The 22,549-nt window shown below is 41.2% G+C and overlaps 1 protein-coding gene across 4 annotated transcripts in view; it reads left to right on the top strand.

Annotated features, from left to right (window-relative positions):
- The window catches only part of LOC104134354 (activating transcription factor 7 interacting protein), a 93,444-nt gene extending 71,585 nt beyond the window's left edge, over positions 1-21,859 (top strand). Inside the window, exons 11-16 of one of the 4 annotated variants that reach the window (XR_004843181.1) lie at positions 3,830-3,908; positions 9,837-9,995; positions 10,944-11,129; positions 14,896-15,183; positions 15,273-15,381; positions 16,454-16,538. Coding sequence is in view for 2 of the 4 variants with exons in the window: in XM_009647883.2 (XP_009646178.1) it covers positions 3,830-3,908; positions 9,837-9,995; positions 10,944-11,129; positions 14,896-15,008; positions 16,454-16,870 (954 nt within the window). In the remaining 2 variants the exon portion in view is untranslated. Of the gene's footprint in view, positions 1-3,829; positions 3,909-9,836; positions 9,996-10,943; positions 11,130-14,895; positions 15,382-16,453 lie in introns of all 4 variants that reach the window. The other 3 variants (XR_004843180.1, XM_035903248.1, XM_009647883.2) reach the window with 3 other exon arrangements.
- Positions 21,860-22,549: the final 690 nt, after the last annotated feature.

Genomic DNA, 22,549 nt, shown 5'->3' with positions numbered 1-22,549 from the left:
ACTAAGGCAGCTCAAATACAGTTGTGGTTAACTGGATGGTTCAGTCTGTGATGTTACGCTTCCACGTTGTACAAAGTTACCTTATCAGCTATGGATAAAACAGGTCCAAATTGGCAGTGTGAATGTCAGTATTTTGGAAGATTTCCACTTATTCAGGGTTTAAAAGCATATATGTTAACATGTGTGAGCTGTTAAGAAGGCTGGAAAAGGGAGTTCGGCAGTTTACATTGAGTTTTAAAATAAATTGTAACTTTTTGGTGTTTGATTACTAGAAACTACCCAGATGCTGTTATACAGAATCAGATTTAAGTGCCACTTTTGGTCTGTTTGAAGACTGGTGCTCTGGTTCTGACAAACGATGAAGTGGTGGTTTGGGGGGTTGTGGGTTTGTTTGCTTTGGGTTTTTTTGTAACTGTGATCTTCACACAGATAGAGATCCCTTTATATTACTGTGGTTATTTCGTTTCTGTTCCAACTTTATATTCTAAGGTGACTGAATCTTCTGTTACTCAGATTCGCTAGGCAATGTACGAACTAAAGCATCAGGCATATGTTTTGGCTTCTCATTAAATGCTTTTAATTATTTTGCTGGTGTGACTGTACAAATGAAAAAGTGTTACAATGGCATCATCTTGCTCTTCTGCAGAGATCAGCTGAAGCAGGTTCAGGTGCTTGGCTTCCTGTGTTTGGAGAAAGCTGAAAACTGTTGGCAGACTACAATACCTTGACTTTGCTTTTCTGTGTTAGCAGTTTCTGCCCAAACACTTGCTGATGTCTAATACTAGGAGCTGAAAGACTTGTTCTCTTATTTCAATGTTTGACATAAATGTGAAGGTTGTTGATACATGACTGAAAATCCAATGTCAGGCTTCCTTTTGCCTTTATCAGGGCTGCAAGCCTTCTTAAGCCGGTTTCAGATTTTGCTCAGAGCAGCATGTCTGAATCTCCTTTTCTGATGCGTGACATGGCAGTCTCCTCCTCAGGCTCCCATTCCCTTCTATTTACAGAAGCAATAGCAGTTGTTTCCCTCTAACCTTCCCTCAAACATAGCTGTGTTGTAAACCAGAGTTTTCACAAGTCCTTGTAGCAAAAAAAATTTCCCTGAGAGAATTCCTGAGTAAAATAATCATGATACTCCAAAGGGGTGTTTTTATTTTCTTGATGAGTTGGGCATGGGATTTGCTGAAAATCATTTATTACTTGCTTTTGGCAGGGATGATTCCAAATGGTTCCATTTGTAGGTCTTAACCATTCAGGTGATAAGCGACAACACTCCTACACCACACCCCCCTAGGTAGGAAACACAATGTCCAGCATTTTCAGTGTTTCGAGTTTCCTTTAAAATTTTCCTCTACCCGTAAATTTCATTTGAGGGAGATGAATGGTCAGTGAACCAGGGGAATCTAGTTGGGAAGGCTGGGGATTCAGGACTTCAGAGTGTGCTGTGTGTGGTGTACACCCTCTTCTTGGAGTAGCCGGAGTGTTTGCCCTGGAACCAGGACTGGGGGATGTACTACCAAGCACCAATAAAAAGGCTGCCCTGCAAATCTGCAACTTCTAGTGTGGGTTGTAGAAAGAACCTAGCTACTTAGGGATGGTTCCTGTTGAGGAGATTGTTCCCAGGGTCGTTAAGTAGAAAACCTTGAATGATGTGGCTAACTACAAAAAGGTCTTTCCTACTAAGAAGTGCAGGTGTATGAGACCTTGTCAGCTGATTGGATTTATCATTTAATAGTTGCCTGTTTAACTAACTCAAGATTTTGGCCTTTCAGACACACCAAAATAAAAAAAATGCATGCAGTGACATTCGTTGACTTGGAAATTCAAAGAACTTTCTTGACTGGCACAGTTAAGTAGGGCTTCAAAACAGTTAGCTCTCATACAGAATATTTTTCTAAGGATTTAGATTTCCTTGCAGAGGAAGAATTGAAAGGAAATTACTTCAGACTGATGTATTTTACAGTGGGAAGAAATGAATAGCTTAGTGTTATTTTTTTTCTTTCTCTAGTTCCTTATTAATCTCCCCCTCCACTTTTCAATCTGCTTTCTCCTGGCAGAGTGCGACATAGTTCAAAATACATGTCATTGACTGGGAAGATTATCAAATTGGAATGAAATTCCTCCTGACTTTATGCTGATCGAGTAATCATTGATTATTTGAATGTGCCTTTTATCTTGAGCTTCAAGTGGGTAAATCAGCTCTTCATACTAAGAAAAGTGAAGCTGGAAAGTCTTTGAAATAGAAATCACTCAACAGAAGAATTCCATGGTTAATAAAGTCTGAAAGATGTTTATGTACAGCAAAGACAAGAGTCCCTATAGAGGTCTCTTCTATCACCTGTGAACATAAGTAGTTAGATATTTCTTACTCAAATTGCGTATCATTTAGGTTATTAGCAGAATTTCATTAGTGAGAGCATCAGAACTTAAGAAGAAATCAGGTTGTAATAATGCATAATGAAGAAATCAGTCATGTCAGGTACTCCAAATTTAGTGACTGAAAATTTGGACACTGCTTTTGTTTGCGTTTAGTAATCATATGATACCTCTTTTCCCCCGCCTCAAAGCCTTGCCCATATGAGAATTGTCTTTAGGACCTCCTTAAAGGCTTAGTTTTACCCAAATGAAAGGTATTGAGCAGATAATCTCAATGCTTAGGCCTTTTGCATCTGTCCCCGTCAGACTACACAGAAAAATCTCTAATCTGCCTAGGAGTTATCATGTTGTCATTTGTATAGGCCATGTCAGGCTGGTAACTCTTAGCTTTTTCCCATGTTAAGCGTTCAGAGATTGAGAATTACGTTGCTTTTCTAACCCTTTGTGTGTCCTAAGGAACCTGGTTTACTCTAATCCATAAATCAGTAGTAGTTCAGTGCAACAATAAATGATCATCTCTTCTACAGAACCAAAAAACCCCTAATTTTTGCAGCAAGTTTAAGGAACTAGTAATGGACATAGTTAAAGATTTTTTTCTAGAAAGTATATTTAAAAACACACAAATACATAGGACCTCCCCCAGTATTTTTTTCTGTCACCTGAAGGAAAATGTTGGTGGTCTTTCCAGTCTGAACAGCCAAGGCAAAGTAATTGATCCAGAAGATACATTTTGCTTGATGGTCCTCTAGGGCTTTTTATAATGCTTAGCCTTCACAACAGCTTAAAAGATCCCTTTATCCTCTCTAAAAAGATGGTTACAAATGGCTTTGTATGTAGAATAGCAGAATGCTAAAACTTGTGATAATGGGTAAAAATACAGTAATGAAATTACTTTAAAAAGCTGGATACAATTGGAGTTTTCTGATGGCTTTTGATTACATGTTTTATAAGCATAGAGGTTCCAGCGTAAATTTCTCTTTTCCTTATTGGGAAGTCAATTTCTTTATAGGCACATAGGCCGAGCTGTCTCAAGATAAGTAATATGTAGTCCTTGTGGCTGTTCTGTCAAAAGGTTATACTGCTGTAGAAGAAAGCCCAGATTACAACCAGATTAAAATACTGAGTCATAATTGGAAGATACTCTATAACACTGAATTGTTATTTATTTACCTGTAAAACAACAATATGCTACTGGTCATCAGGGTTTTTTTACTCCTTACAAAGCTAAAACTACTTTAATATTTAATACCGCAGTACAGTCATTTGGTTATTGCCTGTTTTTCAAGTCCTGGGAAATTTGCCTGAAATTTCTTCCTCCTGCTCATTTCATCAGTTCCTTTCTAATAAGTGCATCAATTCTGAGACCTCTCCTTCTCAATGTTCAGTTTGTATCCCTTTTCCGCCTGTGTTCCCTGGATTTGCTTTTGCAAAATGAAGGAGTTTTGTCTTTCAGAGCGGGAAGGTCACAGGAAGCGATTCGGGAGGTGTCATTGATCTTACACTGGATGAAGAGGAGGATGGCTCTTCTCAAGGTAGGTGAAAAAGATTTTGCTAGGTGCAAGGGTAATTGAGCTACAAGTATTACTTCATCCCTTGAATGACAGAAAAGAATAAACTTGTATTTCTGCTTAGTGTATTTTATTCCTTGGTGTTTCAGTTAAACAGGGCTGTTATTAAAGAATTCTGATAGGTGTTAAATAAAAGGAATACTACTTACTGTAAAACAGTCTTTAAGATTTTTACCTTTCCCTTAATTTAAGCATTGTTGCTGTCTATGCTTAAATCTGTTAGACTTGAGGAATAATTTGAGATGTTTGGTTTCTTTATTATATTTTGGAAAATTCTTCTACATGTATTTAATTTTTCTGTTTACTGATTAAATTAAAACCTTTTAATTCTACAATTGGTATTCAGGCATTAGATTATTACAGCTTCTAATCTTTTAACTAAAAAACTGTGCAAGAGTTTGGATACTAAGTGCAGATCTGTTCTTTGCTTTGGGACTGCATGCCAAGATTAGAGTAAGTCTAGTTGTGCTCTTACATCCTTTGGCAGTGTGGATGCACTTCATCTTTTAAAATAATACTTTTTTTTTTTTTTTTAATAAGTCTTGCATGACTGTAGGCAGGTCTAATTATAAATAGCATTGGATTAGCAGAGAATTAATGTGTTTCAGAGAAATAAGAGTCTGTACTTAAGACTTATGTATTGTGCTGTCATCTTAACTGAAAAATTGATATTTCTACTATTGGAGATAAAGTCTTAATTCTGCATGGTCTCTAAATGTATGCCCCAGCACTGCCTTCTGGAGCCGAGCCACCAAGAATTTTGATTCCTTTAGATAACCTCAGTGGCTATCTCTCTAGCTAGTGCATTCAAGTTCCACACGTACATTATTAATATTTTGACTTGCTCTGTGTTTGTATAACAAATGTAGAAAATCGTATTGGGATGATGATACAGGGAGAAATGTAATGTTACCACCAAAAGCAGTTCATGTGATGCACAAGTATTAGGGAAGCATTATGCGATTCAGATAGCTGGCAGTCTGGTTTTTATCAGCAGAGGAAATATGGTGGACACTGAATTGAGTATGAGCCAACAGTGTGTTCTCATTTAAATTTAAGTTAGCATTCCCCCCTGATAGACACTAGTGTGGCCACACCTGAAATACGACGTCCAGTTTTGGCTTCCCATTTCTTGAGTTCAGAAGAGTTGTGGTAGCACCGGAGAGGGCCCAATAGATAGTGTCAGGATGTTGGGGGCCTACAGTACATGGCCTGTGAGAAGAGATCGACAGACCACAGCATCTTTGGCAAAGAGCAAACTGAGAGACAATGTAATAGCAGCCTACAACTACTTGGAGGAGAGTTACAAAGATGATGGAGCACAACTCCTCTCAGCAGCGCCAGACGATGATATCAAAGGGCAGTGGTTCTGAACTACAAGTTCAAGAGGCTCAGGTTGAGCTTGAGGGGAAAAGAAATCACAGTAGGAAGGTAGTGCAGCACAGAGGGATGGTAGAAACTCCGCTCTTGAATGTTCTCAAAATTCAGCTCGGCAAAGCTGCAGCTTAGTTGATTTTGCATTGGTGACAGTCCAGTTTCAACAAGAGGTTGGACTACACAGCCACCGGAGGTCCTTTCCAGACAGGATTTTGGTGGTTCTGTGAATTGCTTAAGTGAGTGTCAGAATAGCATAGGGAATCAAGTTTTCACCACTGTTGTCTCTTCTGAGAGTTAGTTCTCAGAAAGATAAAAAAGATGGTTGCACTTGGACTATAGAACTCTGTCAGGTATGGTTAAACTACGCAGTCCTATTTAGTATTTTGTAAAAGAATAGAAAATGGATTTATGGTATGTTTTAAAGCAGCATGTCACAGTATTGTAATGTATTTCAGCTAAACTTTTCTTATCAAAAGTAACATTTTTCAGAGAGTTTTTTCATCCGTGTTCACATAAAGTATGCGTTCACCTCACAGTTGCCATAAAAGATCAACACCGTGGTTGCAGGTACAACTGTAAGAATGCTCCCCTAAGTACTTTCAGGCTGGGTTAGCTCCTGTGTGTCTCTTCACTGCAAAGCAGAAGCCAGACACTGTCTGATAGTCTCGAGCCATGCAGATCAGTTTACGTTTAGAGTTTGTGTGGTAAGCCAGTATTTTTCCTATAAGTTGTATGGTCTAAAACCCTAATTAAAGTTTGAGTTTCACCATGCAGCGAAAACATATCTGTAGGATTTTGAGCAAGTTTCTTGGTAAATAATTCATGTGTTCTGGTAGTAACATTCACATTAAACAGAGAGGAAAAGTACATTTCTGACAGCTTTTACATGATCATAAGCACATATATACCTTAGGCCAAATATTTTTTCCACTGAACTTTGTTTACGGCAAATGTGGTGGAAGTTTTATTTTGTTCTTGATGACTTCAGGATATAAAGTACCTCCAGCATTATGGTGTTTACTGCAGTATGCTGGAATATCAGTTCAGTACGAATTCAAATAGAAGAGGAACACCTACATAGTGTTCCCAAGAACACTGAGGTCCTGATTATTTTGTTTAAAGCGCTGTCACCCGCATACGAAGTAAGCCTAATTCTGTTACTTATAAAAGGTATTTAAATAGATGTTAATGTCTGGAGAGAGATGTCTGTCATGTGTTTCCCTTTAAATCTCTCCTGACTAGGAAACAGAAGTTATGCTATTTTGGTAGTATACAACTACAATGTGTATCCTTGTTGGTTGAAATTACTAAAGATTTGGGTTGAGATCAAATTTTAATATTGTGGTAGATTTTAAACTTGTTCATGTAATCTACTATCCATTCTTTCCTTTTTCCAATGATGTTTCCATTTGGATCAATAATTAAAATTAGTATCTGTAGTACTGTATACCAAAGTATGTATATAAGGTAAATTAGACTTAAACTTCAGGTTAAGAACTTTGGAATTTTTAGGTGATTTTTTTTTTTTTTTTTTTTGGTTATAAAACTTGAAATCAGAGTTTCTGTATTGGGTCATGGAAGAGCAGATCTGCATAGACTGTCATCAAGCAAAGTTTTCAGTCATGGTAGACAGACAAAACTGTGCATTATTTTTATGGGCTAATGTGCATTATTTTTACGGGCTAATCATGGTTTTGAGGGTGGGGAATTTTGGTTTGGCTGCTTTTTGGGGCAGGTTGTTTGGGGTTTTTTAAAGTGACTAGGGCCTCTAATCGTGTGCTTGAGCCACTGGGTTTGCACACAGTGCTCCTCCAAAACAGTGTAGCTGTCCTTCAACAGCTATTGGTTTGGCTTTTTGAAACCCCACTACTCGGGGGTTTTCACGGAAACACATCTCTAACTTCCAGCCCCTTTTACATACAGTTTGCATTCAAATAGCGCTTCGTGGGGGGGGGAAGTATTACCATCACACTGTGAAAACACTAAACTAAATTTAATGCACACCTGAAGTGTGCAAAAATTATTAACAAAAATGTGGTGTAACATTTGAGAAACGAAACAACTAATAGATTTAGCTGATACCTATCCCTAGTCTAAAGTGGATTCGTGATCTAAGACAGACACACAGATGTACTCTCAAAAGCAGCCATGTTCCACTTTTTTTTTTTGCATTTACCTTTTTGTAGGAAAAAAATATTAAATACATAGAGAATCAATTTTTATTTTATAAACTGCTTTATCTGATTAACAAATGTGTAGCTTTCTGGATAATTTTTTGTCTTATTTTTGAACATGTGTATGGTGTCCCATGATGCCACTTCTGAATTAGTATGCTGACTAAAACCCCTTCCTGCTATAACTACAGTGCTGTAGGCCTTTTTCTGGCATGGAAATTAGCCCTTCTTTTTCATTTTGCTTATTAGGTGGGGAGTTTTGCTTACACCTCCAGTAGTAATGATTTCCACTTTACGCTCATTTTCATAAACCAGATTGTCCTGTCTCCATCAGTTCTACATTTTTAAAGAATATGATGCTCTGTTCATTTAAGCATTGGAACTGTTCCTGTATTACTTTAGTTTACTATGCGCCCAGTCGTCCTCTTTGCCGTGCTGATTTTTTACTTATATAGCAAAAATAGCCTTTGCTATTTGTTTCCACTTATTTAGTGAAGATTAGTTGGTTATCTTCCATCACTTCCCATGGCTGGTACGATACTGACCTAGGTTCCAGCAACTGGAATCTCCAGAGGGCTCTTGATTTGTCAGGGACAAATGAGTTTGCTTCTGTGTGACATTTAAAAACAAAAGCAACACCAAAAAAGCTCTCACATTTGTCCAGACTGTTATTTTTACTTGAACTACATTTTCACAGCAGTAGTGTGTCGGAGTTTTTACTAGTTGGGTTCTGAGTGCTCCTTCTCTAGGTCATGACTAAGAATTGCACTCGCATCACTTAAATTATCCAATGGCAGCTGAAATGTGCATCAGTCTGTAAATATTCAAAGTTAAACAGGCATATGCATCTCCATTGGAATCTCTTCAGAGTCAAATAATTTGTTGGACACTGGGAAATCTCGTGTACTCATGGAAACAAAAAGAAGCTTGAACTAATCACAAGACCTGTTAGTTGATGAAAGAGCAGAAAACATCTCGCCTTTTGTTTTCAGAATGAAATGCTCCTTTCATAGACTTTGAAAAAAGAAAAGTAAATTACATTTTCATCAAATGGCTTCAGTGAAGTAGCTTGGTTATTCAGTCTACAGGAAGACTATATGGGCTGCAATTTATATTGTATTTTATTTTTGAGGTCTTTGAATTGTATTTAATTTATCATGTAGCAGTTTATGAAGGGTATTGCTGCTTCAAGCTGTTAATAGCTGGTGTTAAAGGCAGCTTGGTGAGACCACCAAGATAGTCTCCAGCTGCTAAAAACCCCAACATTTTGAGATGCGCTGCCATTAACCCTGTTCGTAATGCTTTGAAATCTAGTTAGTGTACTTAATTGATCGTTTCTGAATGTGTTCTTCAGTATACTGTTGATATGTTTTCTCAAGAGTAAGATACGTATAACGTATTTTTTATTTTTATGCTGTGTGCTCTTTTACTAAATTAGTGGCTGCTGCAGGTACAATTTTATTAGGGCAAATATTTTTTAAATGAGTACCCTTAAAACCTCTTTTATCTTGTGTTTTTTAGTTTTTGGTGGTGCCTTATCTGCCCACTACTACTCTAATCTAGCTGAAATACCCAGGCAAAAGCTTCTCAATTCTTTTTTTATTCAACTTGTGCACAGGCTTGATTACATACAGACTTGCACTTGAATTAATATTTTATGTTGCCACAAATAAGCTAAAGCAGGAAAAAATACTGCTGTAGTAAACTACAGGTACAGACATTATTTGTCACTTCTCACAAGTCAGTAAGTAATGTTGAGGAGGGTGTCAATGTCAGAAAACAACTTAAATTGTCTTTTGAAAGTTTTCTATAAATAATAAAGTGATTCCCCCCCTTTTAAGAAAATAGCATGAAAATTCAAAACAGCAACAAACAGGGCTGACTAACAGGTTGAACAAAGGAAAGAGTCAGCAAATGACAAAAGGATGTAAGCATGAAAGGTAGATGAGAACTATTTAGGGGCCTCTATCAGTTTTTTGAAACAAATTGAATACAGCAGTGTTTAGGCCTTTTTAAGGGTTTAGGCTATTCTTTTTTAATAGAAACTTTTAAAGACTTCAGCACTAATTCAGGTTTCCAAAATACGCTGAAACACATAGGCTTCATGATGCTAGAATGAAACGTTATGGAGTACGTCGGGGGGGAAGATTGCGATGATGAAGGTGAGAGGAATTGAATGAATGTTCTACAGGTTTGTTTACAGAATTAAAAGATCAAAGAAATGTCATGCTAGGAAACATTCTTTGCTAATCTGTGAATGATAGGGGAAAAAAGATCTTAAAACTCTGTGGTGTTCTAATTTCTGTTTGCTATTTTCTATAATTTTTTTTTTGTTTTAAAGCAGATGGCAAGAAGCAGAACCAGACACCCGTTACAGGATTGAGCCTATCCACCCAGCCTTTGGCTCGACCCTTGCAGCCTTTGCAGCCAAACCCTGGGCAGCAGACAGGTGTGCCAACAAGTGGCCCTTCCCAGACCACCATACACGTATTACCTACAGGTAATTTCATTTTACATCATTATGTGAATGCAGTGACTGCTTTTGTTTCTTAATCTAGACTCTTGTGTGTTCTACATTGTGCTCATCTTTTCAGGTGAATGTTCAGGATGTTTGAGTCACTTTTTAATCTTCCATTCTAGTTAGTTTCACTTGTTTTTTTTCTTTTACACTGATGGAAGTGAAAGGGAAAGATAGTCCTGTTGGTTTGGAAAGAGTTCAGGATCAAATTAATTCCGTGGAGAGGAAGAAATCCTGCTAAGGATGATCATGGAAATTATTAAATATACTGTTGTTTGTAAAAGTGAAGGAAAAGAAACGTGTAGCAGTTGCATTATTTAAGTAATGGGGGAAAAAAAATCAGCAACATCCCTCCTAGTTCTGTCCATCTGCACTTGACAATTAATCCTTTTGGCAGAGTGAATGGTAAGGCTGACATTGAAGTTAAATGTTATTTTGTCCGCAGTGTGATTCCCCTGCCCCTCCTTTTCTTTCTGACATAAAGAAACGTAGATCCTCTTTTTTCTTTATTTTACTCTCTTTTTCTGTAGATGATTGTTGAAGATTAGTTGGCATTGGAATTTTCTTATGACTGATCTGTTCTACAGACTCTTTGGTGGTGCGTTTTATATTCTCCACAGCTGTGCTTACATTCAGGACCTTTTTTGGGGGTTGGGGGAGAGGATTATGCTTATCTTTCTGTTTGGAATTTCTATATATATTTGCGTTATTATTTCAGGTGAAAATTACTGTTTGTTTAGGCTGTTTTCTCTTTTTTTTTTTTTTTTTTTTGCACTATCAAAAGCAGATAGAATTTCACAGAGATAGTTTTTATTTTGCGTGGCTCAGATGAGCCAGTTCTCCAAAGGAGGTGTATACTCTGGACTAGGCATATCAGCTTAATGTTGTGGAATTCCATTCTAGGTTGTGGTCTGTCTTATCTTTTTCCAGCTCCGACAACAGTGAATGTAACTCATCGGCCAGTGACTCAAACTGCTGCAAAACTTCCTATACCAAGAGCCCCTGCTAACCATCAGGTGGTCTATACCACTCTTCCTGCATCACCAGCACAGAATCCTGTAAGAGGAGCTGTCATGCCAAGCCCCGGTTTAAGGCCTGTCAACCCACAGACTGGAGGTAGGGGATGCTTTCTTCCATGCACATTGTAGCACGACACAGCTTGATATGTTCTACCTGCTGGATATGGGGTTTGTTTTTCTGTTTAGGGCTTGTTGTTTATTTCTTTTACTATACTAGTACCAATTATAGAGGTTAGGGGTTTTTTCCAGCTTCCAGACTTGAGAAAATCTCAGGCTATTAAGAAATCATTCCCTGTAGAGCTATGTGAATGAGGAAAAACTGAATGTAGGTAATCTCAGGCACTAGCTCTGACAATTAGACATCTCTGGATGACATGCCCAGTATTTTACAAGGTAGTGGAAGGTAATGTGATGAGCACCACTATTTGTAGAAGGATAGTTAGAGACCCCTTTGGTATTATGGAGTAAGATTAAAACATGTAAGTATGTAGTAAATCATGTTCAATTTCCTGTCTAAAAGTTGCATATATATCATGCATCCTAATGTAATTCCTTAACAATCTCTGTCCTGTGCCCATCAAATTTTTCTTATTTTCTCTAGGCCTGGACAGATGAAATTTCTCACCAAATATATTTAGTGAGAAATTGATATGTGACTGAGTTTCCTTGACTAGAGATGTCAGCAAGTTAATCTTGACTTTGCAAACATGTAACTGGTATCTTTCCGTAGCAGTAAACTCATTTTCTGAAATGAGTAGTAGATGTCAAAAATAAAGACCTTAAGTGATAGTTTATATTTTGTTACGAAGTGATGGATCTTAACTGCCTTTTTTTAGCTCCTCAACTTCTACCTCAACCCACACTTAGTTTTCTTCATCATTACCCTTAGCTACAAGTTAGATGTGTGTGATCTACCTAAGTTTTGAGTACTTAACCGTGCATTCACTTATGTTAATTATTTTTAATAGTATTTTCTTCTTCTGTACCAAAATATAAAATACATGTTTTTGTCAGAATCTACCACTTCTTAGAGTTCTTATGACTGAATGCACATCACTAGTATTAATTTCTACAGAATACCTTTTAGTGTTTGACATGCAAGATAATTTATGTGTTGTTGAAGAACATAGAACAGGTAATACGCTATTTTAAAGTCTTTTCTAGGAGAACGCAATGAGATAGGGAATGCATATGTTTTTCGGGCAAGGTCATCGAACAACAGATCTCTGTGTAATGTGCTTCTGACCTGATGGTCCAGTGATACAATGAATGGTTATCCTACAGCTGTCTACTTACAAATTCTCAGAAATGAAGGCAGGTTTCCACCAAAATAGTGAAGATTCAGCTGAATAACCTAATCTAAGAGCATTCTTTCAGCAGAAGGTTGGGCCAGATCATCTCCAGAGGTCCTTTCAAACCTGGACTTCCCTGTGATTCTGTTAGAGGCAGTTCTGTTACTCTGGCTCAAAAAGTATGTCTGCATATTACTCAGTACTATTGTCTGAGCCACATAAGACGTAAGAAAATGATGGTAATCATAGAATGTTTTGGGTTGGAAGGAACCCCTAGAGGTCATCTAGCCCAACCCCCCTGCAGTGAGCAGGGACACCGCTAGCTAGATCAGGTTCTTCTACAGCATCGTGTATTCCCTATACCTCAGTACAAGGACGTCAGATGGTTAGCCTGAGTAGATAGAAGACCAGTTTAGTTAGGATACAGATTATTTCAAGGCTTCACATTTACATATCGGGTAGAGAGGTTTCACGTGGTGTTAACAAAATAGCAGTCATGTTTCTTGATTCCTTTTAGCTGTCATGAGTTTTCATCTTTTAGGCCATTCTACATTTTTCACCATCTTTGCTATACAGCTTTCAGAAATGCTGCTACTGATATATATTGGTTTATATTATCATTGAAACAGTCTTTAGTGTCAGTAGCAGATGCTTCAGGAGTAAGGTCTCTGCACTGTCTCTTCAAAAGATTAACTGTAAGAACTGATCCGAAGTGCTTTGCGAATTGTAGTTTTGTACTTCTACCTCAACTAAGTAGCATGCCTACCTAGAAATAACACTAAATTTGTACCTTGTTGAGGCATTTCTGTCCATCTTTCTTCAGATTATTGCAGTTTCCTGAGACAGAATCACAGTCATGCTAAAACAGCATATCTGATTGGATTTTCATAGATGAGAAATAAGCCAGTTCAGGTGACTGTTTATCCTATGGGAGTTTTCACAGCTTCATTAGCTTCTTAGATAGATGTGCCAGTAGGAGAAAGATGTGAAGCAGCTACCTAGAGCTCAGCACTTCGTTATAAAAGCATTAAGATCTAGCACTCTGAGCTCCCTGCCTCAGACTCACAGTTTACGTAGACTTCTGATGCTCATCAGTTATGATCATAGCTTGATGACTATTTATATGGAGAAGAAATTGCTATCCAATAGCTGTGGTTTCCTGATGTGTGCCGCTCTGCAACCTTCTCTTCTCGAGTGTTAGAATGCTTCAATCTCATACAAGTGTGGAAATAGGGAGTGGTAGAGATTGCCCCAAATCTTGTCTTTCTGGGCAGAAATAGAGGGACACCCTAGGCAACCCCTAACTATGAGCAAAAGCTTTGAGCACACAGAAATACAAGTTCCAAGAGTAAATAGACAAAATGTTACTTAAGAGAGTGAGATGTAGTATAAAATGAATGAAAACTTGGTAGTTTGCAAGAGTTCTGGATATTATCTACAAGGCTATAAGATGACCCAGTTTATTCCTGCCAGTCAGGTCAGTTTGCTGTGGGAATGAATGAAATGGTAATGCCTGTGAGTAACATCCATGGTGGTGCCTGTTCTGTGAGGGAGGACAAGCTTTGTGGACAGTGACTCACTGTCTTGGTTTAACCCCAGCTGGCAACTAAGCCCCACACAGCCACTTGCTCACTCCCTCCCAGTGGGCTGGGGGAGAGAATCCAAAGAGTAAAAGTGAGAAAACTCGTAGGTTGAGATAATGCCAGTTTATTAGGGAAAGCAAAATCCACGCGCGCAAGCAAAGCAAAACAAGGAATTCATTTGCTACTTCCCACCGGCAGGCAGGTGTTCAGCCATCTCCAGGACAGCAGGGCTCCATCATGCATAATGGTTACTTGGGAAGACAAAATGCTGTAACTCCAAACGTTCCCCCTTCCTCCTTCTTCTTCCCCCAGCTTTATAAGCTGAGCATGACATCATATGGTATGGGATATCCCTTTGGTAGGTAGGGGTCAGCTGACCAGGCTGCGTCCCCTCCCAGCTTCCTGTGCCCCCCCAGCCTACTTGCTGGTGGGGTGGGGTGAGACGCAGAAGAGGTCTTGACCCTGTGTAAGCCCTGCTCGGAAGTAATGAGAGCGTCCAAACCATAGCCCCATATGAGCTACTGTAAAGAAAATTAACTCTGTCCCAGCCACAACCAGCACACTTACATTTTTTGGTTTTGGTGCCATCCACAGCACAGCCGTCTGGCTCTTGAATACTGAACGGGTATCATTCTGCTGCAGCAGCTTTTGTCTTTTCCTTTCTGAATCTGAGTGATGTAATTTCTTTTCATACTTAAGTTTCCTGTATCTCCCACACTTCCCCACCCATTTCTTTCATGCTACAAATTACTAGAACATCATTCTGTCCCCTCTGCAGACATAAGCACTTGCTCTCTTTCACTTCTGCAGCTTCAGGGGATAGGACATGGTTTTGTTGTTGTGCAGTACTTTATCAGTCTGCTGGCAGTTTGAGAGTGTCAGTTTGAAATTTGTGTCATCCAGCTGAACCAAGGAGTTGGTCTTCCAGTATTCCGCTTAGCTGATTTTAAGTATTGAATACTCAAAGTAATCACTGTGCTTCTTACAGGTATGACAGTACGAATGCCTCAAACAACTGCATACGTTGTGAACAATGGACTAACTCTTGGATCTGGAGCACCTCAGCTTACGGTCCATCATCGACCACCACAAGTGCATGCTGTGAGTAGTCCTTTTGGCATGACTTAAGGCAATTTACAGGCTTGTCTCTGCATTAATGTCTTTCAGATTCCTCCTTAATGTCAACTGCAGAATAGTGAAATGCTTGTAGACACTTTGCAGCCAGTTCACGTGCATAGCAGCACCCTATCACCCACAGCAACTTCTGCCAAGAATGGTAAAAGCCATGCAGTCTGTTAGCTTACCCCAGAGTTCTCCAGATCACCAGTAGCACATGTTGAAGAATGGTACATGAATTGTCTGCAGGTGACTTGTGGAGTCCAGGGTACAGAAGAACTGCCACTAAAAAGTTTAGTCATGGTTTGGCTGCGAATTGGATGACCAGTTTCTCAGTACAGCTGTTTGCAAAACTGAGGTAGGAGAACAAAGTACAGACAAGATCCTCAAGGTTGCCAACTCCCAAATTTCAGAGGGTTTTTTTAATCACTGTTGGGGGTCATTACTTCTGCATCACCTCAAACCCTTTTCGTAAGTATTTGAGAATTTACTCTGACTGATCTCACGCAGTTTTGTTGTTCAGACCGAACCAAATACATTGCCTGCACGCTCACTTTTGGGCAGTCACATCACTTGTGATGTCCTGAACTGGTAAATGTATTGCCAACAAGGTGGCTCACCATTCTTTCCATCTAGACACCATTCAACTTCGTGCATTCTCCAGTGATAAATAACAAGAATAAATCAAGCCAATATCACACACAGTGCTTCAGAGGGCAAAAACTACCCCAGATTCCAACTTGAAAGGCCCCTGGCTTGAAGAATAACAAAATTTTGTACTCACTGTAACCACATTCCTGAATTCATCTTAACTAACATAAATGAGACACCTAGGACTGTTTCTGTGGTATAAAAAAAATGAGTGGAAGGCTACGCTTGTGCCCTTATTTTAAAATTTTCTGGAAATTGAGGCTGAGCTTTTGTGATCAATTTAAGCTGATAAAATCCATGTGGTACTGTTACCCATTCTTCCTTTTGTGACTGAAAAACTGCCCGTTGAAAAGATGATGAGTTGTCAGCTTAATCTGCTGCCTGGGGTGTTTTGGGTAATGTGGGAACAGCAGTTCAAATGCAGATGGAGCTCGAAGTCATCGTGAACCTGCCTGCTCGGTCTTGGTAAAGGGCAGAGTGTTCAGCCCGTCACCTCTTGGGTGGGAAGCAAAGATGAGATGGGGAAATAACAGTGGCAATGATCAGATATACTGCTAGGGATTTACATGTGAATAATAAGAACCTGTGGTCCCACCCTTTCTCAACTTTTGCTGCTGCTCTCTTGCCTGTGTGCTCTCTGCGCACAGGGCTTAGAAGCCCAATGGTTGGGTGACTGCAGGCTCATTTGCTTCCATTTGCCTGGGGAGTGATGAATTAAAGCCGCCTCGTTCTGCTGCTGTAGACTCTGACCTTCCCCTTATTGCTCTTGCATTGCTTAGGAGCCACTGCGCCCTGTGCATCCCGCCCCGCTCCCGGAGGCGCCGCAGCCACCCCGTCTGCCCCCTGAAGCTGCCAACACTTCTCTGCCTCAAAAGCCACAGCTGAAGCTGGCGCGGGTACAGAGCCAGAATGGTATTGTGCTGTCGTGGAGCGTCATGGAGGTGGACCGGAGCTGTGCCACTGTGGACAGTTACCATCTCTACGCCTACCACGAGGACCCGAGTGCCACTATGCCCTCCCAGTGGAAGAAGATTGGGGAAGTGAAGGCCCTCCCGCTACCCATGGCATGCACTCTTACACAGTTTGTGTCTGGCAGCAAATACTACTTTGCGGTCCGGGCTAAAGACATCTATGGACGTTTTGGACCCTTCTGTGACCCCCAGTCCACAGATGTGATCTCCTCCCAGAGCAGTTAAACTAGAGATCTTTGGAGCCTTTAAACCTGTCCTACTACCAAGAATTACCCCAGTTTTGGGGGGTTGATCCCATGCATGAAATTCACTTTTAAATCCACTCTCTTGCAGGATTATTTTAGACAGTTGTGTGATACACTACATGCATTCAGAACCAAAAGAAAAATAAAGTCTCACCTGCAGCAAGAGAGCCTGTTTTTTCTGGATAGCTCAAGTCATGGGCCGTTTGAAAATTTCATTTTCCCTTCCATGACAGCTGTTCCACCTAGATACCTGCCCACCCTTTATCCGAGGGCACCCTGGATGCCTGGGGTTCTGCTTCAGAGTGGGAACAAAATAATAAATTACAGTTTGTCTGAAGCCAAACATACACATCTGTAATACCTATTGAGGCACTGTCGTGAGGGCAAGAACAGATTTTGCCTCCTGCCCCCCACCGCTCTGTGAGCAGGCTGTGATACGAAGGGTGATTCAAGGTCTCACTTTTGTACTGGAAGATTGAGCGGTCTGGTCTTACTTTTGCAAACTGTGATGTGCTCTCTGAGGGGAGGGAAGGGAACTTGAGTCTGGCAAGGGAACCAAGATGTGTGTAAACTTGGAGGTGGTGGGAAAAACAAAAAATAAATCACCCCGCTACCTCCTACCTCTCCTAAATAAGAACGCTCCTCTGCCTTCACCATCCTCCCCCACTCACGCTGGGAGCGTTCCCAGGTCAGATCTGGAACTGGATTGTGGAGCGTGCATTCACACCTCTCTAGCTGAGATAATTTCTCTGCCCCTCCCTTCATACATCCAGCCCTATTTTTTAGATTTATTTTGTGCCTTAAAGAATAATTTCAGAAATAAATGTAGCCAGATACCTTGTGGTGTTCTTTTATTTGCTTGGAGTTATTTTCCCCTTTACCCTTCTAGCCTTTCATTACTGCTTCTCATTTTCCTGGCCTGCAGTAATTATTATTTCTGTAACAACCAGGAAGTGTAACATCTGCTGACACTGGATTCGTTTTTACCTGCAGTATCATGCAACCCTTTCCTCGCTGTAATTCTTGAGTAGTTGTTTTTGTCCTGTCGGGAATATTAGAGCATACAGACTGTATTTTCCACCAGAGCCTTTCCCTGTTCTTTTGGGAGAGCTGTATGCTGCCCTTCAGCCAAAGAAGAAACCTCTGTGGTGTGGCACCATGAAAGCTTCTCGCTGTTTGCACTCGGTGTGGATGCTCAGTTAGTACAAGAAGATCGGAAGCTGGCATTCCAGTCCTCTCTGTCAGTCGCCTGCCTGCCCCTGCAGAAAGCTAACGCGCCCAAAGCAGTTTAGAAACAATTTTAGACACTGGCCTAACACTTGTGAGCAATTGCAAATGCTAATAGCCGCTTTCATGATGCTTCTGAGCTGAGAAAAGAAATTGGTGCATCTGCCCCGCTGTGGTTGGCATGTTATACTTGCTTTTTTGCAGAACCAAATTGTTACACACCCGGACAAGAAAGCTGAGATTTTTATTTTACTTTCCAGAACAAGGACAGCGCTCTCGTTCCTGCCCAGCAGAACCAAATGGTGGATTTGGAAGGCAAAGAGTCTTTTTTCAATCCACTTTGCCATGTAGCAAAGCTGTAGAAGAAAGCATTTTCTAAATTTTGGTGCTCTCTTTCTTAAAACCAACATTTTTAAATATAAAGCAAGGTTGGAAAAGGGCAGGAAAAAATAAATCCCAAAACATGGCTGGTGAAATACGCTATGAGATTATGGGTTCTGTAGTTGTGTTCCCGTCGAGAGCTTTCATCGGTGAAAGAAACTGCATTGGAGACTTCTGTCTCTGCTGTTTTACTGCCCTCCTCCTTGTAGCTGGGACCGTGGCGCTGTCAGGTGAGTAGCGAATGTTTTCTGTATGGGAACTTGCATTTAAAGTACAGCAGTTCTATTGATTTGGGCGAGCAAAGATCCTGTCGAAATCCAAGTATCATGGGAGAAGGCTCACGCTGCATCTCATGTAGGAACGATGTGCAGCCTGGCCTTTGAGTAACCGTTGTCCCTGAGTTACTGGTGCCAATAATCAATAATGCCTTGAATTTTTTCTATGTTTCATTAAATGTTTTGTCTGCCTGTTTCAAGGAATAATTACTTCATAATGCATTTGGTCTACGTACAGAAAGTTGGGTCCTTACAAAGCCAGTTCTGTATTAGTGGTTAGGGCAGTTCATTCCAGCTGCTGGCTGTCGAGTCCTGCTGGGGCAATTCTTTTCAATGCGTCGTTGCGGTGGTACCAAAGGGCCATTGGCCGCGTCAGTACAATGAGGTTTTATAGTTTGAAAGTTAAAATTAATACTAGAATACAACCTAGAACTCCCGCTGCTTATAGAATTGTGATTCCAGCCCGAACTATACATGAGCTTTTCTATAGTTTGTGCTTGCATTTAGGTCACGATTGTTCTTAGGCTTAGTCTTGCTTGGGACAGGCGGGGGGTGAGAGTCCTGCGTCAGTCTGCTTGCCTCCCATGGAGGCAGCGTAAGGGACGCGCCGCTGTTGCGCTGGGAGGTTGCGTGGGCTGTGTCTTTAGGGAAGGACAACTCATCTTTATTTACTAAAGAAAGATGCAGTTCTCAACCAAACGGATTGTAAAGCCTGGCTTCTGTTAACAGACCCATTTCTGCGATGTACGGCAGAGTGCAGGTCATTTTTTTTCCTGCGAGTAGAGTGAATAAGCCCGCAACCGCTTGCTGGCTGCAGCCGTGGCAGCTGTGGGGCGAAAGCCGACTGCCCTGCTGTTTCTCCCCGCAGGGCTGCTGAAAGCCCAATTGCAGGATCTTGAGCAAGCAGTGGTGGTAAAGTATGCGATAAAGCGTGGCTTGACTTCCAGGTGCCCGGCTTAGTTTGGAGACCTTAAAGGTGGCACAGAGCGAGCCATGCCATTTCTGCAAAACCATTTTCGTGGTGGAGCAGATCTCTGCAGCGTGTATTCACCCCGTACACTAGCAGAGTGTTGCTTAATTTCCTTAACTCACAGCGCTTTTCCCTGTGCCGTGGGGCGGCTGGTTAGTTCTATTATCCTTTTACCTCCCGTAAACAATAAAAGTATTGAGGAATTAAATTTCTGCTGGCAACAAACATTCAGAAATAATTTACTTTGTTTGATAGACTTTATTTGACTGTATTACCAAAATATCCAGGAACATCCAGTGCAGGTCTGTTAGCACTGGGCTCTTCGTAACAGTGTTAATTGCCAGAGGCTTCCGATAATCAACTTTTAGATATGCTAAAAATCTCTTTGTGGCTTCTAAATGGAAAGGTTGGGTTTAGTTTCTTCTTTGCCCTTCATGCAAGTTTTTCCACCTTATTTTCAGTACCCTGGTACAGCATCGTTCCTGACGTAGCGTTTTGCTGCTGGCACTGGGCGCCTGACGTTTCAGCGGTACCCACCTTGCGTCTGATTCCCCGTTTTAGCAAACGCAGCAGTGACCCTACAGCTGTGTCTTCCATCCTCCTTCACTTTCTGGTTTGTTTTAGGCTTGGTTTGTTTTCCCTGTGTTGATGCAAGGGCATCTGGATGCCCAGGCTGAACGTGATTTGGGTTAGCTCCGTTTCTGGCTGGGGAGGAGCCCTGCCGTGGCAGCGCTGGTGGCAGAACTCTGTTCCCTTCCACCGCTTCCCCCTAGCCACAGTTTCACCAGCCTCCTTTGTATTTTAGCATATGTCTAAAAAAGCTTTATGGGATTCAAGTAACTAAACGCTAGGAAGGGGGCAGGCTGTGGTACGTATAGCGTCGGTACTGTATCTGCAGCAGCAGCTCCAGCAAACGTGGGGGTGCAGAGGCAGGTTCCCCTTGGCCCCTATTTATTTCTGCGCTCTGGCCAGCTTCCCGAGGAGCCCTGGACTTGGCTCCTTCGAATTATTTGTGCTACCGTTGGTCATGTTCGATCGCTGAGCACAAGCACCAAGACACTCGCCCATCCGAAGGGTTTTAGCACAAGGCTGGAAATGCCCACAGTGTCTTCCTGGTAAAAAGAAGGGGTCTCACCCTGCTTCCCTTGCGAACAACGGCAAAACCCCTCGTGCCTTCAGCGGGAGCACGACTGGGCCCAACAGTAGGATCCGAGCACCGTTTTGTACTGTAACAAAAATAGTGACTTCAACCCTTCCTTTATGCTGTTTGTCTTAAATGTCCAATAAATGAGAATCTCTGTTGTACGTAGGGATGGGTCAAATCTCTTCCTGCTCCCCAAACAGCCATTCCCCAGCATTAGAGTATCGCCTACGCTGTACAAAATCAAGCTGTGATTCTGCCTTCTTATAAACTCTTCAGTATTTTTCATTTCGTCAAAAATATCTATCCAGATTTTTTAAATAGAAGCGTGATATATTAAATATATATTTTTTTAATTTGTTGGTTGGGGTAGGGGTGGGCATTGTATGAAAACACTGGAGGGACAGGAGTTCAAATGACACTGAGCCAGCCCTGCCACCACAACTTGTATCCCCTTCCAACCACCTTCTGAGGGGAGAAAGAAAAAAATAAGGGTAGCTAAGAGAAAGCAAATGAATGAATTTTTCCTTCTCATCCCTTCTGAGTTAAATGCCATTCAAATGCATCTTTATTTCTCATTGTCATTACACAGGCTGAGCGTTCTTTTTTCATTCATACACACATAGATATGTATTTGAAGTGCTGTCTTAATTTAATGGGGTATAGCTGTAAATAAGACAACTGGGTAGTAGCTGTTTGGGGAGTCCTGTTCAGCTTTAGGAATTTATTGGCTATTGGGAGTCAAACGTGCAAAATCCTTTGTTAGGAAACTCGGAATCCGATTTCTTGTTTTGTTTTGCAGCTGGACTTGTAAATACAAAAAAATAAAAAAGTAGGACTGATTTAATGTCCAATTTAAACTGGGCAGTTGCAAGCTCTCCCCATTTTTGTATGTACTGTAGCTTAGCGTGTGTGTCTGTGTTAACTGTAGTGGGGTTTTGTCTGACAAGCCTGAAATTTATACTTTGAAATAAACTACTGGGTTTTTAACATTTGGAGTCATCTGTGCTTAGTTCCAGGCATCTCAGGGGGACTCTTCCAGAAGAGAGCCCCACCTCTGCCCCTGCCCACCAGCAGTGCTGCCGGGGGAGGAGGGGGCACTGCCGGCGCCTGGGCTTGGCAGGCTGGTGGCCACCTCGCTCGGTAACTGTGAGCACCAAGGGTTTGGCTCTAGGTCATTCCCAGAAAGGCAACTGCATGACACTGCCTGCCCAGCCTTCCCACAGGAACAACCCAAAAAAAACCCAAAAGCAATGCTGGAACTTTCTAGAAAGTTGCCTTCCAGGTGCTTTTTGTAAAGCAAAGAAGGGGGTACATATCCGGGACAGGCATCCAGTAACTTGCATCCCAAAGTAAGTTGCCCCAGAGGGGGACAGGAATGGAAACCAGGGTGCTGGTGTGACCCTCCTGTCCCTCCAAGAGGCTGGGTTTGACCTCTGGAGTGAAATGGTCATGCTTCTAGCAAGAGGCTAACAAGTGCAGCAGCTGCCTTTGGTTTTTCACAGAGCCCTTAAGCGTTAGAGCCTTGAGCCTGCAGCAGTGGGCTCAGCCCCGTCTGCCCCCCCCCCGCCCCGGGGGGCCATGCTTTGCAAGCTGGGGTCAGCTGCTGCACTCAGAAGTCACCGCATCAGTAATGAAATCAGAGGTAATAAAAAAGGGTGATTT

This window comes from Egretta garzetta, unplaced genomic scaffold (genome assembly GCF_000687185.1).
Source record: "Egretta garzetta isolate BGI_Z169 unplaced genomic scaffold, ASM68718v1 scaffold51, whole genome shotgun sequence".
Lineage (NCBI taxonomy): Eukaryota > Metazoa > Chordata > Aves > Pelecaniformes > Ardeidae > Egretta > Egretta garzetta.
Note: the sequence above shows the minus strand (reverse complement) of the source record. Positions and strands in the feature narration are given on the sequence as shown.